This window comes from Ammospiza caudacuta, chromosome 5 (assembly GCF_027887145.1).
Source record: "Ammospiza caudacuta isolate bAmmCau1 chromosome 5, bAmmCau1.pri, whole genome shotgun sequence".
In the NCBI taxonomy this organism is placed as follows: Eukaryota; Metazoa; Chordata; class Aves; order Passeriformes; family Passerellidae; genus Ammospiza; species Ammospiza caudacuta.
Window position 1 is genome coordinate 27,039,670 of NC_080597.1, and position 15,603 is coordinate 27,055,272.

Below are 15,603 nucleotides of genomic sequence, written 5' to 3' on the forward strand. Positions count from 1 at the left end.
GGAAATCTGTAAACAGAAGCACAAGCCATGACAATACTATCAGAGGGCTCTGAACACAGAACTGAAAAATTTGCTTTTGGTTATCACTGCTAACCATGCAAGGAAGAAGAAATTTTCATAGTGGATATTTTACATTTTTACTGTTTAAGCTCTTGCAGGTAAGAAGAAAGTTTCCTACAGGCAACACTGCTTTTTCTAACCTGCCAATTAGTTTCACACACAAATGTGTGTGTGAAATGTCAGTCAAATTCTGAATTAGCATTTGACTAGATACACTTTCAGCAGCTCCAATCCAGGGCTAATTTAACAGATGTAACAGTACCCCTTGAGTCTCCAGGGAAGGGCAGGACTACCTGCCCTGGCTCCACTGGGACAGAGCAGCCTTTGGGAGAGCACTGATAACCACATCCCATGCTCCCTTCCCACTGCAATCTTATTTTCACAGTACACCTGTTCAAATGCAGCCTGTACAAATGCAACAGTAATTTTTTTCATGCAACTTCATGAAGATAGTTGCCTCCACGATGCAATAACCATCTGTGTATAAGCACATTGTTCAGAGAGCAAAGCTAACCATCCAACAGACTCTGCACCCCAGGAAAATCCATACAAGACAAAAATATTTACCTGCAAAGTAAAGTTGGGAAGTGACCTATTAAGAAGCTCTCCCCTACTTATGTCACGGTATTCATTATCAAAAATCCTGCCCAGGAAGTCAGAGGTAGAGAAAGCCTTACAATGGTAGGAATTCACCCATGGAAGAACAACAATGCCACATGTTTACTCCAGTACAAGGGATTCAGAGATTTAGGGACGGTCTTTAAAATCCTGTCCTAAAAACAAAAGTAAAAATTGTCAATCCCAGAACCAAGCAGACAGATCTACAGACCTCAGAATCTTTAATTGCAAACTTCCAACATTTCGGGCATCAACAAACTGGTGACACAGTATAAGAAATTGCTTAGGAGAGTGTACATAAAATTTGTATTTACCTGAGGATTAGGTAAACTACACAAGCCAAACAAAGCACTTGATACTACTGTGCCAGCAGGTCTGGTCAGTTTGCCCACTGCAGTGCACCTTTTCCAGACTACATGCATCATCTCTTTATCAAGCACCAAATCCAAGAGAACCAACTTCACAGAATACCTAACAACAGACATGAGAGCCCAAGCACAGAGATTTTATGTTTATTTAATCACAAACCTCATAAAAGGGCTTGCTGATACCTTGTCAGCAACAGTGACTAGCAGACACCAGGCATCTTGGAAGGTTTCAGTGCACAGGAGAGTCAAACACACCCACCTCCTGCTACACTTCCCAAGCATGGTCAGGGACAGGCACAACTTCAGGCAGACTGTCATCACATTCAAGTCACAGCCAGAGGGTTCCTCATTCTGAGGTAACAGGGCCAATTCTCTCCATTCTGCCCACAGATTCCACACATCTACTGAAATCCAACAGAAACAAGAACATAGGATGATCCAGATCTACTGAATCACTATCCACTCTCCATCTACAAATTAAAACATGCAGACTGGCTAGTCTTTCTCTGATGCCTCAGAGTTTTGGATGCCAGAAAAGATAAAAAAGGAGAACCAGGTCACCAGAGGTCAAAAATAGTGGCTGCTACAGAAAGGATGGAACAAATGCTGGAACAATGGAGCTGCCAAACTCTGCCCCTATGAGCTACTCCTATGGTAAATGTCTGCAGTAATCATGAGGTCCAAAAATGAAATACATACCCCATTGGGGGGGGAGCAAAAACTATTTTCCTGTTTTCACTAGAAAGGTCATGCCTATTTAAGGAAACCTTCCCAAAGAACATGGATATGCTCCATCACATCCATCAACTAAGAGTCCAGAGTTAAGTGTAATCACTCATCAAAGAATTCCTAGTCCTTAAAGGGGTCGTGGTTGAAGCAAACCCAACTCATGCTACTCCTGGCATGCCAAGCAGTCACAAATACTTGATACTGCCCAAGATGAAAACATGAACCCACTGACCAGCAAAGAAAGAATTCTTACTTAACCCTTAAAGCAATAAATAACAGGAGGAAAACATACACACAAGAAGTCTCATAGCACTTCCATCTACTCAAGTCAACACCTTCCCCATGGGAAAGAAGCACCCCCAGGAGAACTTATACATTGGTCTGGCTGAAAGAGAGAGATACACTCAGATATGTTATTGGACCTATAGACAGAGAGGTTTCAAGACAGAACACAAAGCATGAAAAATTCTTAGTGGTGTTAATTTGTGATTTATCAACAGATAAAACTTTTTCTGAAACTGTAGCATTTGGCCCTGACCATATGATATTCCTGTTGAAAGACAGAAGACATCAGGCAAGACGGTGAAATGCAGCAAGCCTGTCCTGGAAGGATCTAATTAGGGGACAGAAACAAACACAAAAACCAGACCTAACCATGAACATAATTTCAATTTCCTGGCAAAGCCACGAAGAGACATATATGTATGTGTAGAGACAGGTATCAGGTGGTCAGACAATATATACTCAAATATCAGTCTTAGCCTCATTCACCACATCCATCACAACAGCACTGATGGTGCACAAGTGGGCACTGAGAGAAGGGATGGACAGATTGTATGCTGGTTTGGGCTTGGATAGAGTTAATTTTCTTCACAGTAGCTGTTATGAGCTGTGTTTTGGATTTGTGCTGGAAACAGTGTTGATAATTCAGGGATGTTTTAGTTACTGCTGAGCAGCGCTTACACAGAGTCAAGGCCTTTCTGCTTCACCCCACCAGTGAGGAGGAGGCTGGGGGTGCACAAGAAATTGCACAAGACACAGCCAGGACAGCTGACCCCAACTGACCCAAGGGGTATTCCATGCCACATGGCATCATGCTCAGCACAGAAAGCCGAGGGAAGAAAGAGAAAGGGGAGACATTCAGAGTGAAGTCTGTCTTCCCAAATCAACATTACAAATGATGAAGCCCTGCTTTCCCTGGGGATGGCTGAAGCCTGCCTGCTCATGGGAAGTGGTGACAAAGGAATTCCTTGCATGCGTGGCTTTTGCTTTACCTGTTAAACTGCCCTTATCTCAACCCACAAGTTTTTTTACTTTTAGTCTTCTGATTCTCTCCTCATCCCAGCGGGAAGGAGTGAGCAGCTGTGTGGGGCTTAGTTGCCAGCTAAGATTAAACCACAACAGATGGAAACACTACAGAGTGAAGTTCCACTGTAACCCTCTCTATCTGACAAACAAAATCCACAGTTGGTCCATTTCCTTTTACATTCTGCTCCTCTTCTCTGAAGTATTCTCTGGCCCATGGTTGATGTCCAACCGTCACACAGACAGCACTGTTCCCAAATGCCACCATCACCTCCTGCTGAGTCCACCCCACCTTCGACAGCAATGGGCTTGCCTCCTCTGTCTGTGACTGTGACATCTCAGCTCAGCTCTCATAACATGAGGCACCTGCCATGCCTCTTAGGGAAATCTACCCAGCCCAGGAAGTCACTTTTCCAAGAAGTGGTAAGGTATAAAGGTCAGATTGGGAAAAACCTGCTAGATCCAGCTGGTGACACTAGCAGATGCCAGGTCTCCACTGGATTAATGTGAGCTTTGGAGAGGACGCCAGCTTCATCTTCTCCCCTCACTTCAAGGCAATGGGAATTCCCACAACACATGGAGAGGCACAAAGAAGGCATTACCAGGTCAGTCTTTATATCCTCTTTCCAAAAAGCAGTGGGATGGGGTGTTTATTCCTCCCCTACAGCTTTATACTACTTCCAATGTTGTAGTCTGACAATCCTAGCAGTAAGATCAGGCATCCAGCCAAAACGAGGCTTGTCGTCTGGGGCCCTCTGAAAGTGACAAAACCCCAGCCCTATAACACAATTCTGCCCCACCTTTACTCGGGTAAGGAGAACTGAATACCCACGAAGAAGCAATAAAAAGCAGGCAGTGATGGGACGCATGAAGGACTTGTTATTCAGCAAACAAAAAGCAAATACCAAGCCCATGATCAACCAGGTATTTTTCACCTGAGACACCTGTATCCCAAGTGGCAGGATTCCTCTGCAGCCCTAATATGTCATGAAGTCTCCTCAGCAAACATGCCTCTGTCCTCCCTGCTGACCCCACAAGCAACCACACTGAGACCTGTGCTCCAAGGAAAGGGGGAGAGCTGCCAGACCCCACTGGGAGCCAGCACAGGGACAGGGTCAGAAGCCAGTTCCTGCCTTTGCTGTCCACACAGCAGCTCTTTGCCTCTTAACAGACCAAAACATGCTTTTTAACTCAAAAGGCAGTGTAGCTACCTTCTCTCCTAAAATAGCAACTACAAAAGTCAACAGCTGCAGATTAAAAAATAGCAACTATCCATGCAACTTCCAGTGTTTCCTCATGTGCAGGGATGTTAAAATAAATCAGGATTATGTGCTACTTTTTCTTAATTCCTACTACATTCAAGCCTAAAAAGTGCTGTGTTCTGAGCAGTATAAACAGCTGCAGAAACCAAAAGTTAGGTGGTTTAGTAGTTTAAGACAAGCAGCATCCATTCTACTTTAAAAGTTAGTTCAATTTCAAACCTTATCTTCCAAGTAAAATTTCACCGTGTTGCTGACCAATCTCCTTAATTCAAGCTATTTTGCTGGGTTTTAAGATAAAGACAACATCATTGTACATTTGCCCAACATGACACCCTCAAGGATCAGTCTATGGAAGCAGGAGGCATCATATATATATATGAAGCTGCAGAAAAAAAAAACCCAGCTACAATCCAAAAGACAAAAATAAATTAGATTGTAAATGTCAATCTTTTTTTTTTTTTTTTTTTTTTGAAAATGTGGTCTTGCTCTTCAATCCCCCACTTCCACAATAAGACACAGTATACCTTTTCTACCTCTCAGGAAACTAAAAATTAAAATCATTAGTACCTGTGAAGCACCCACACTATTGTGGTGAGTACTGTAGAAGAGACCATTAAAAATTAATAGGTCTGTACTCAGTACAAGGTTTAGGTTATCTGCAATATTTCAGTTTGGTGTCATACATGAGATGAAAGAGAATAAATGAAATATTGCATAGTCCAAAACCTGACCTTACACCCATTTTAACTGGTTCCATTAAGTTTAATAGCGCCTCAGCACCATCCGTTAGCTGCACTTGCAGAGATGAAATCATCTCCAAAAATGTAAAAGCTATGACCACAGAATTATGACCTCACTTGATGCCTTCTTGTCACATCCTCCTGCTGGGCAGTTACTGGCTATGAGTCCCAGCCCCTTTAGTGCAGATGCACCAGGAATTAAAGTCTGCCCAGCTGCAGCCTGCTGTACACAGGTTCACCCAGGTTCACTTCTCTGCCTCCTCAATCCTCTGCAAGGAGGAGACAGCACCTGGAGTTCCAGACCACCAAGGACAAACCTAACTCCAGCACCACTGCAGAGCTGCATACCTCTTCCTAGAACTAGAGCACTCAGAGCATTCTGCATTTCCACACACTTCAACTTGTGCTTTGGACAAAACAAATTACAGGATGGGCAGGTGCATTAGAAGCCAGCTGGATTCTCCTGCAGGCTGTCCAAGAGACATTCAAATCTGCTGCTGCAAATCAGCAGCAGTGCTGCATACACTTTATTGCCTCAGTTTCCCCCATGATTCAAATAATTCCTGAGGCCACTGTAACAAACACCTGTCTCCCACCCTCACACATGCCACCAGCCCCAGGACATCTGCCCATACCTTGCTGCCGGCCCCCACTTGCCTTGGTATGCCCCATGTGCTGCAGCAACATCACAGCCTAGGCTTCCTTCCCTGAATGAACCTTTTGGACCTCCCCAGGCTGGGTGGCTGGTCCTACTCATGGCAGCAGAAGCAGCACCACTCAGTGAGGGGTCTTAAATCCCAGGAACAACCCCAGGTGACTCCAAAGCTGAGCTACAAGAACTAGTGCCTATAGGCAAGGAGAAGCACCTCCAAAACCTACTCCATCCTGGTCCAGCTTTGCTCCAAAGCTGCACAGGGCTTTTAACATGAAATAAGGGTAGGAAAGAGCCCTCTGATGGACCTGCTTTCCAGGACAGCAGAGTACAAAGGGCAACGAAGAAGCCATTGCTTACACTTCCCCTCATTTCTTCTTCCCACAAAAGGGAAGCAAAGACACAGAACAGAATAAAATCAAACAGTCAGACAGAGATGGCTCTGGAGCACGATCTCTCACAGGAGCTGCTTGGACAGACAGGCTTGGCTACTCCATCCAGGGACCCAGGAAGAAGGTGCCCAGCCCTGCAGCTGGGCAGAGCCTGGCCTTCCCCCACACCTCCCTGCCTGAGGTCAGTGAGCAGGCTGGAGGAAAGGCGACCTTCCCACCCCTATCCGGGCAGGAGAACGGCAACCACAAGCAGCCATTTATAGCACCAGGATCCCAGCTAGAGCCTCCCTTCAGCCCACACAGCACTAAATCAAGGCTTTTTAGTGATGCCTGGGTGGGATTTTCTTCCTGGGCATCACCCTAACAGTGACAACCACTCCAAATGTCTGCAAGAATCTCCTACAGAAATAGCTGTGCAGAAAGCCTCAATTTAAAGTGCACAATGCCCCAGACCCTTGAAGAAATCTGAGCTGGATCCAGATCCCAAGGCCTCAGAGGCCTCTGGGGAGCATATTTTGATATTTGTGACACACAGAAAAGCCACATAATGTTGATTCTTTAGCCTCTCTATTTAAAGAAATTTAGCTATGCACAGTCAGAGGGAAAAAGTGCTGACATGATGAGGGTTTTTTGCCCCTTAATTGGTGCAGCTTCTTCTTGATCTCTATGCTAATACCTGCATTATTGCTGAGGCAATTATGAGCAGATAAAACCCCATAAATTCAAGCAACAGCAACAAGTGCTTCTATTCCATGCTCTCTGAAGCAATCATCCAATCTTTCTGCACCACAAACTCTCCTAGACAAAGGCAAACATAAGCAACAGCCCCAGTAACACACAGCCACTTCAAAAACATGCCAGCCTGAATCCCACTGTCCTATCCAAGTAGAAGATCTCATTACCTCTTTTCTAATCAGTGTGAACCACAAGCACCCTCTGCCCACACTCCAAAGGTTAGAAGCTGGCACAATGGTATAGCTGACTGAACACCAACGTCGCACCAAGTGAGCTGACAGAAACTGCCAAAGTTTCCTGCTCTGCCCAAGCTGATGCTGGATCCAGCTCCAGTTCAGCTGATGCTGCTCATTAAACAAGGGAACCTTCCTTTCTTTGTGGCCACTTAAATACCTCGTATCACTGCTAAGGAGTTGGAGTCCCATTTCTTTGGTCCAGCAAGAGAGCTGACAGGGGTGGTTTAGATAGATGCTGTATGTGTGTATGTATGACAAGCCAAATGAGAGAGACTGGAACAGTACACAAACATCCTGGAAATCTTTGAGAACGCAGAATAAAGGTTAGAAATCTAGAAAACTACATGGCCTTTCTCAGCAAAGCTTTCCTGCAGGAGGTAGCCAGACACGGCTCAGCAGGAGAGCTTGGCAGAGCCCTGACAGGGAACACTGCAGGGTCAGGAGGGTGGCATGCTCCAGGACTGGTGAGGACTCTTTCATCCAGTCCCTGCCATCGCTGGACTTGGCTCCTACAAATATCTCTAACTCAGCCTGGAAAAAATGAGATGCATGCAAGAAAGTGAAGCAGAGGGAGGAGGAAGCATGCTGGGGGAAATGTATACATATCTTTCAAACTGAATTTACAAAAGATTGCTGGCAAAATTAAATTTACTGGAGAGCAAAGGGAGTTAAGGCCCAAAATGCAGTCAAGCAGCTCTAATCCCTAAACATTGGGATTATCTCATGACAGCTACACTCGGGTGTCCACTCAATACCACTGTAAAATGTAGATCAACAGAATGCTCCAATGAACTGGAACTCGTTACCTCTAATTGCTTCTCTCACTTCTCTTCTGGATGTTCCTCTGATCCCTCAGCCACTGCATTTCAACAGCAAACACACAGACAGAAGGTCAAGTAATATCAGAGACGGGCAAATTAAATAAGAGATTTCCAGACAACAAAAACATCTGCCCTTCTCCTTCACTTCATACAAAAACTAAGGTTTGCTGAGTGCCACAAGGCAAGTCAGCAGCACAGAGTGACAGGTTTTAAAACATCTTCAACTAATGTGATTCCTGCATTTTCCAGAGGGGCAGAGGTTTCTGTGCAGCCAACCAAACACTGCTAACAACAGGCTTTATTTTTCCAAGCTAACAGGGGTATGTCCTTCAGCAGCAGTTTCCAGGGGGCCACAGACCACACACAGAATCCCATTCAGATCCATCTCAACTTCGGTTTGGCTTCCCTACCTCTAGTGCAAACGAAGCAGCTGATTCGTTTCATTTTATTTTACTGCTGCCTCCTTTGCATCTCCTGTGTTCTGGCACTGCTGCTGCCACCAGCCTCAGCAGCAGGGGCTGAAAGGGCAGTCACAGTAAAGCATGAAGGCAGCACAGGGACAGAGCTGCCAAACCTTCAGTGACCAGCACATCTTTGAGACTGCCTTGAACACAGAAGTGCAAACCCCCAGTGTAGAAGGGCAAGGCAGGGGCCCTGCTTGCTGCATCACTGGGAGGAACAGAGAGTATTCACAGGATGTGCCTGCAAGCTGCTCCAAACTCAGCTGGGTGGGCACCCTTTCCAACATGCAAGGGAGAGAGCAGGCCTCCTGCAAAATACCAGAATGCTTGTGTTTCTAAACAGGAATTCTGAAAGGAAAAATAAAAAGCTTATATCTACAGCTGGTACACATATGCAGAAGGAAACCATCTCCAGTAGAGCCAGATCTCTGTTTGGCTTCCAACCTCACAAACGTGGCTATCACCTCTGAACACAAACCTCTGGAATCTACAGAGAAATACTGAGAGAGCTGGGAGGAGTACTAAAGCAAGCAGAATACTTCACTTGGACTTTCTATTTTCCTGAATGTGGCAAGAAAAGAGCCAACATTAAAGCACTCTTAACAACTCTAAAATCCTAACTTTCAGTCTGTTTGCCAAAGGTTTTCTTTGAACTGGAGATTTTCTAAGTGTTCCCAGGTTGTGTAAAGTCTAACTCATAACATTCAAATATTTAAAAAAAACGAAGGGCAACAGCAAACGGAGAAACAACAACAAACTTAGAGGTGATTCATTACATCTCATCACATCAGCAACTCTCTGTTGAAACAGCATCCCAGGAAAACTCATCCTGGATCCAAGGCAGGGGTCGAAAGATTGGAACTTCATTCCTTGCACTATAATATCATGTATCCCCTGCACTGCTCTGCATCTCTTTACAAAGACAGCCATGCCATGAAAAATAAGAGGGAGGAAAAAGCTAACCTGATTACACAGTTTTTCCACAATTTACTGGAACTAGATGTTCTCTTCTGTAAAATATAAAAATACAGACTTCCAAAGGGTCCCTCACAGCACAAAAGCTGTTATTCACTGCCCCCATCTTGATTACAATCCCAGTCAGTCCTCTTACTTGTAAACCCAAATCTATCTAGAAATTATCAGCAGACTGATTTCTTGCCATCCTCTGGAGCACCACAAACAGGCCACAGCTTGGACAAGGACACCAGCTGCCATGAAGCACCAGCCATGTCCCCACTGTCCCCTTTCTGTGGCACCCTGCAGTTCAAGGTCTCCAGTCACTGTGCTGGAAAGAAGTCGGGCTGGTAGAGGGTGTCACAGACCATCTTCTGGCTCACGGTAGGATGAGAAACCACAGACTTTCCTGTGGAGCAAAGACTTATCATCTATTACATCATCTTTTAGTCACAGGGGACTGATCTCAACACCACTAGTCATCTTTATGAACCCTGTGCTGACATGGCTGAATGACAACACAAAGTCACCACTCATTGCTGCCACTAAAGGTTTATGTGGACTGGACAAGGCACAGACCACAGCTGCATTAACTGTCTGTCCTGACCAGCTGGCCACGCTCATGGCTGCAAGAAAGGTAATTCTCCAAATACTCAGGGACACTGAACACACAAGTCATCCATGAAAGAGGAACAGATCACCTCTGTTCACACTTTGCATCTAATTCCACCCATGTATTACCACAAAGTATGATTTTAATTTACTAACCAGCCTAGACCCCATAAAAAAGTTAAATCAAAATTCAGCTTGGGGAGTAAAAGAGGAGCTGATTAACTCATTCAACCCCCTCATGCAAAACAAGAGGATGATAGTTTAGTAACTTTTCCAGCAGTAAACTGTCTGTACACTTCTAGCACCTAGAAGGAGAAGACAAAAACAGCACCCTGGAATAACACCCTTGTCTGCAGTTTGAAAGAGAAAGGGACACTTCCCAGCTAGCCACAACACTTCTCATCTTTCATCACACAAGGAGCAGAGGAGGAGAGAGATTGTTGCAAGGGTACTTTCTTTTCCATCTGTGCAGCAGTCAGTATTTTCTAACAAGAAGCAAATGCAGCTGCATCAACAACTGCATTTCAGTGCAGTTTCACAAGTGACTTAGGCTAATATAACTTTCTTTTTTTGTCTTCTCCCCTGTGTTAGGCATTCTTTTTACCCAGATCAGCAAGCTGATCCAAATGATTCAATCATCCAAGTCAGCAAACAGAGCATGAGGCAGTTCCTTGCTAGTATTTATACAGTTAAATCAGCAGTACCTTTGGGGCCAAAGCTTACAAACCTGTCCAAATACTTCCAGGTGACATTCCTGGCCGGTAGCATTTGACCTTTGCCATTTATGGCACAGAGAGAGCTAAAACCCAGCAGTTCCTGGTAGACCTTTTCCTCCCACGCCACGATTAGCTGAAATATGTCCCAGAAGCAGATAGCAGCCATGATCCGATTTGTCCCAATCCCAACTCAAGCAGCTTTACACCACCCTCCTAACAAGATCAGCACTGGCCAAACACCATTTATCCAGCCTGATCAAAGATGGATTAGATAATGAAACCCTAACTGCATAAGCTGTCTGAGCATGCTGACCTGAGAAAGCAGAAAACAAGAAGAACAGTAAATCTAAGGGCTATTCGAAGCTTTCAGGTACCCCCAGTCCCAAGGTATTAATAACTAGCTACTGTCTTATCTCCCTATAGCCTAGTTTTGATATTTCATGCTAATAGACCACCAAAAATCTATTAGTTTTACAGCTACACTAGTAATTTGTACAGCTAAATGATTTATTTCAGCGTTACACACTGTGTTTATATCCTGAGCCATTGGTAGGTACAGGTTATTCAAAGAAGAAATGGTGGGGGGCATAGCAGCATTCCGTGATTCCTTGCTATCAACCCAGAAACACGAGGTCACCAAGTTTACACAGCAACAACCCATGGCTCTGGAACAGGAAGTAGAAAATTGACAGGATCTCCAGGAAAAACAAGGTACAACGGTTGCTGGTCTGATTTCCAGCTTTCAGAAAGCCTCCAGTACATAGGAGAGGGAGGAAAAAAAACATCAAAGAATAGGCTCTTTATTCCTCTTGCAAGCATTACATACAGTTAAACATACAGATTTTTCTAAAAAGAAGCTGTTATTCTAAAATAAGGTACTTCAAAAGAAGGCACTATCTGAACAGAAATCCTTATGAAGGGCAATCTTGTGTTTTGTCTTTTAAGGAAAAAGATACCGAATTTTCCAAACATTAAAGACGATATTTTTCCTACCTCTGATGTTATTGGTAAGTTCGGCTTCTAATTTGGTACTTCTTGCTTGCAAACATGAGAAGATTCTCCAAATATATAAACTACACTTTTTAAAACTAAAAAAAGTCAAGGGAAACTTCTGGACACAGAATTATAGAACAGTTTGGTTAGAAAGGACCTTAAAGATCACCTAGTTCCAAATGATGGTATGTATTTGCACATACATATATATGTTTATTTTCATCTTTTATAATAAAAGGATTGAAAAAATTTTCCATATACATACATATGGAAAGATTAAAATTAAGAATGCCAAATAAGTACAATATGAGTGTCTTAATCTGAAGAACAGCTACACTGACTACAGACACACTTAAAAATTGGGCTCTACTAGTTGCACCTCACCTAATTTCTCCACTGTTTCCCACTATTTGGTACAGAAATAAACCCCAGCTTTCTGCTAATTAATTTGACAACTAATCCCTACTATCATGACCACCAGCACTACACAAACTACTTCACACACACACTGTTGTAGCTCCATGGCTGAACACTGCAATCTTACCATTCATTGAACAGACAAGACACTTGTCAATGTACATATAGGAGGGAGTCTTTTATCTGGAGAGAAATTGTACTAATTTGCAATTAAAAACAAAAAACAAAAAAAGAAAAAAAAGAAACACGAGACTTTTGCTAAACCAGCCCAAGTCCCTTTTTGGGCAATTTTCAGTTGATTTACCCAGGTTTATATCAAAAACAGCCAGTTAAACCACTATATGCAGGGTAAACTGTGCATCTTCTCTTAAGTACACAGGATCTCTGCCTCAGTTGAACTCTGAGGAGCTGGAAGAATTTCATGTCACCATGCTTGTGCACTCATTCATAACTCCTAGCAAGACACACCGTACAAACATTGCGATGCTGAGCATCTTTCTCCTTGCAATTGTACACACTGCCTGAGTCATACCTGCGTGTGGGAGAACACGCTACTTCAAGGGATAAAGGAGCACTGCACGATGGGCACTGGCCCTTGGGAGAGCACAAGCAGCAGCAGCGCTTGGGTACAAAGCTCCAGCAAGCGCTCAGGCCACACTGTCACACTTGGGAAAGACTGATGCTGTGGGGTGGAGAGACCACCATGAAAGGCTGAACATCAGACAGACCACAAACAAAACCTTCCTGCCACAAGCTGTTTAAAAAATAAGTAATTCTTGAGCGTGAAAACTGGGGACAGCCTGGAAAATAAAAAGGGAAGAGTGTTGGCCAGCACTTAGCGTCTTGATGAGAAGCACCGTGGAAAGAATAGGATGCTCCCTTTGGAAAGCCAGGAGCGCTTACCCACCCCAGAAAAGGTGAGAAGAGAAACAAGCTCAGATGAATAAATCACGCTGCTTCCAAAGAGCTCTGATATTCTCATCACGAGAGAGAGAAGCAGAAAAGGCCAGTGCAACTGCCGTAATAAAACAACCCTCCACAACACCCAGACAAAGGGAGGCAGAAACACCTTGGCAGCATCACCCCACAAACACAAAGGCCAACGCACCTGAAACAACCGATGTTTTGGGGACGATCAAACCGCGCTGGCAGGAGACGACAGAAACGTGGGACTCTGAACCACCCTGGAAGACGCCCCACTGCTCCGCTTCCCCCTTCCCAAGCAGCACCTGGGATTTCTCCCGGGGCTGTGCAAGCCCCAAACGCCGCGCGTAAACCCCGCCAGGCCCGGAGCGCTGCCGGCGCCCCGCACCCGACCCCGACCCCGCGGCCTCCCCCAGTGCCCGGCGGTGCCCGGGGCGCGGACCCGGCGGCGGCTCCCCAAGGGCCCCGCGCCGCCGCCCCACGTGCTGGGCTGCGCCCCGGGAGCCGCCGGGCTCGGCCCGGGGCAGCCGCGCTCGCCTGGCTGCCCGCGGGGAAAGGGCCGCACGCCCGAGCGCAACGCGCCGAATCCCGCAAACCGAAATCAACGCGGCCCGGCCCGGCCGAGCCCCGGGAGGGAGAACCGGGGACGGCCCGGCCCTGCCCGCTACCTGCATGCCGCCGCCGTCGGCCTCCGCCTCCGTCCGCAGCCGCTTGCTGTGGCCGCCCTCCGCGCCGTCCCCGCCGGGCATGGGCTGCTCCAGCTCCGGCTCCCGCTTCACGCCGCGGGCGGACCCCGCGCCGCCACCGGCCAGGAGCTGCGACTGTGGCTGCTGCTGCTGCTGCGGGGGCTGGCCGCCCTCCGCCATCCGCGCCGCCGGAGCCCCGGCCGCCCCCCGCCCCGATCGCCCCGCTCTGTCACCGCGGCTCCCGGCGCTGCCGGAGGAGCGGGAGCAGCAGGAGGAGGAGGAGGACGGCGGCGAGCCCCGCGCCGCGACCGGAGCAGCAGCGGGCGCGCCGGGCTCCGACCCACCGGAGCGCCTCGGTCACGGGCTCGGCAGCGGCTGGGGAGGGGCCGGAGCCCCTCGGCAATCTCCGGAAACGCCGCCGGAGCAGCGCGACCCCCGCTCGGAAACCTTCGGCGGCGGCGGCGGCGCCGGGCGGGGCGGGGCGGGGCGCGGGCGGAGCTCGGGGCGGGGCGGGGCCGGCGCGGGGCTCCGGGCGCCGCGGAGCCGCACGGGGCGGCGGGAAATGGCCGTTCGGCCCGGCCCGGCCCGGCCGGCCCCGCCGCACCGCGCTCGGCACCGGGGCTGGGCCCAGCCCGCACCGGGTCCGGCCGCCACCGCCCTCCGGCCGCCACCGCCCTCTGGGACCCTCGGCGGGGCTGCGGCCGTCACGGTGGCCGGAGCAGTGCGGGGCACCCAGCCCTCGGGCACAGCCGGGTCCCCCGTCACGGGCCGGCTTGATCCCAGCCCCGCCGGCGCAGAGCTGCCTGTCGGCGTGAGGTTTCCGCAGAGCTTCCCTAAGGAGCTGAGGCGAATCTGGGGTGATGGGTGCCCCCGCTCTAGGTTAGGAGGATCCAGCGGCACGGGATGTGCTGCCCAGCTCCGGAGCCCCGTATCCTGCTCAGAGCGGCCTCGCATCCCTCGGTGCATGGTGTGCGTTCCGGCCTTTTCCAGGCCTCCTCCCTGCACCTCCCTCCAGGGCTCACCCGTCAGCCCCAAAGCACATCTGATCCCTTGAGAAAGGGCTGTGCTGGTTTCTTGTCCCTAATGGCCTCCGTGGGTTTCTGATGCACCTACATACGTATAAATATATCTTCTCATTTTTTCTGCTGCATATGACTTCCAACCAGATGGAGACACCAGTCTGCAAGAACCCAAAGCCTGTTCATCAGCCCTTCTGTGTGTCTCCATGGTTTTGATCTTGAGGAACAAATTTGGGATCCTCTACCAACACATAAAGTTGTTTTTATTATTCAGCTGCTATATGGTAGCACTAAGTGCAGTATCTGCTCTAGAATGAAGAAGGCATAGGCAGCCTGCGTTGTCCTGAACGTAATCTGGAAGCCATGGCAACTTGATGGGAAACTAATCCACAGATCATAATACAAATCTGTGGTAGGCTTGATTATGGGATGGGAATGACACTCCTGCCTGCCAACAATTTGGAGAAAAAGGAAGAAACTAAAAATGGAGTTGGTCAGTGTGAGGAAGCCTTTCTTGACTTCTCGAATATCACCATGTGCAAGAAAGCCTGGGGACCAGTTAGATTATCTTAGCGTTTCATATCCCCTGTACATGCTACATCTGTTGATCTTCATGAAATTACAGAGCCTTTAGTTTTGAGTGACAGTTACCATACATGACTCCAGTCTTCCTTTACACCACATTTTTCCTCATCCAAAAATAGTTTTCAAGGCCACATTGAAAGCTATTTTAAGTGGTATGTTTTCTGCTGAGGTGCCAGCTTGTCTCCTCCAGTGACGGGGGAAATCTCTTTTTTTCAAAATGGTTGTAAATCCCCACGGAGTGGCAGGCACCCAGAAGACAATTACATGCAGCTTTTGTCTGCTCACCCACCAAGGGTAAACACATGTCTCATTCATCTT

General features: G+C 47.4%; 1 protein-coding gene across 7 annotated transcripts in view; it reads right to left on the reverse strand.

Moving 5' to 3' along the window:
- Window positions 1-13,861, reverse strand: part of RBFOX2 (RNA binding fox-1 homolog 2) — a 170,540-nt gene extending 156,679 nt beyond the window's left edge. For all 7 annotated transcript variants that reach the window (XR_009274768.1, XR_009274769.1, XM_058805412.1 and 4 more), the window contains exon 1: window positions 13,664-13,861. Coding sequence is in view for 5 of the 7 variants with exons in the window: in XM_058805412.1 (XP_058661395.1) it covers window positions 13,664-13,861 (198 nt within the window). In the remaining 2 variants the exon portion in view is untranslated. The remainder of the gene's footprint in view (window positions 1-13,663) is intronic.
- Between the last annotated feature and the right edge of the window lie 1,742 nt (window positions 13,862-15,603).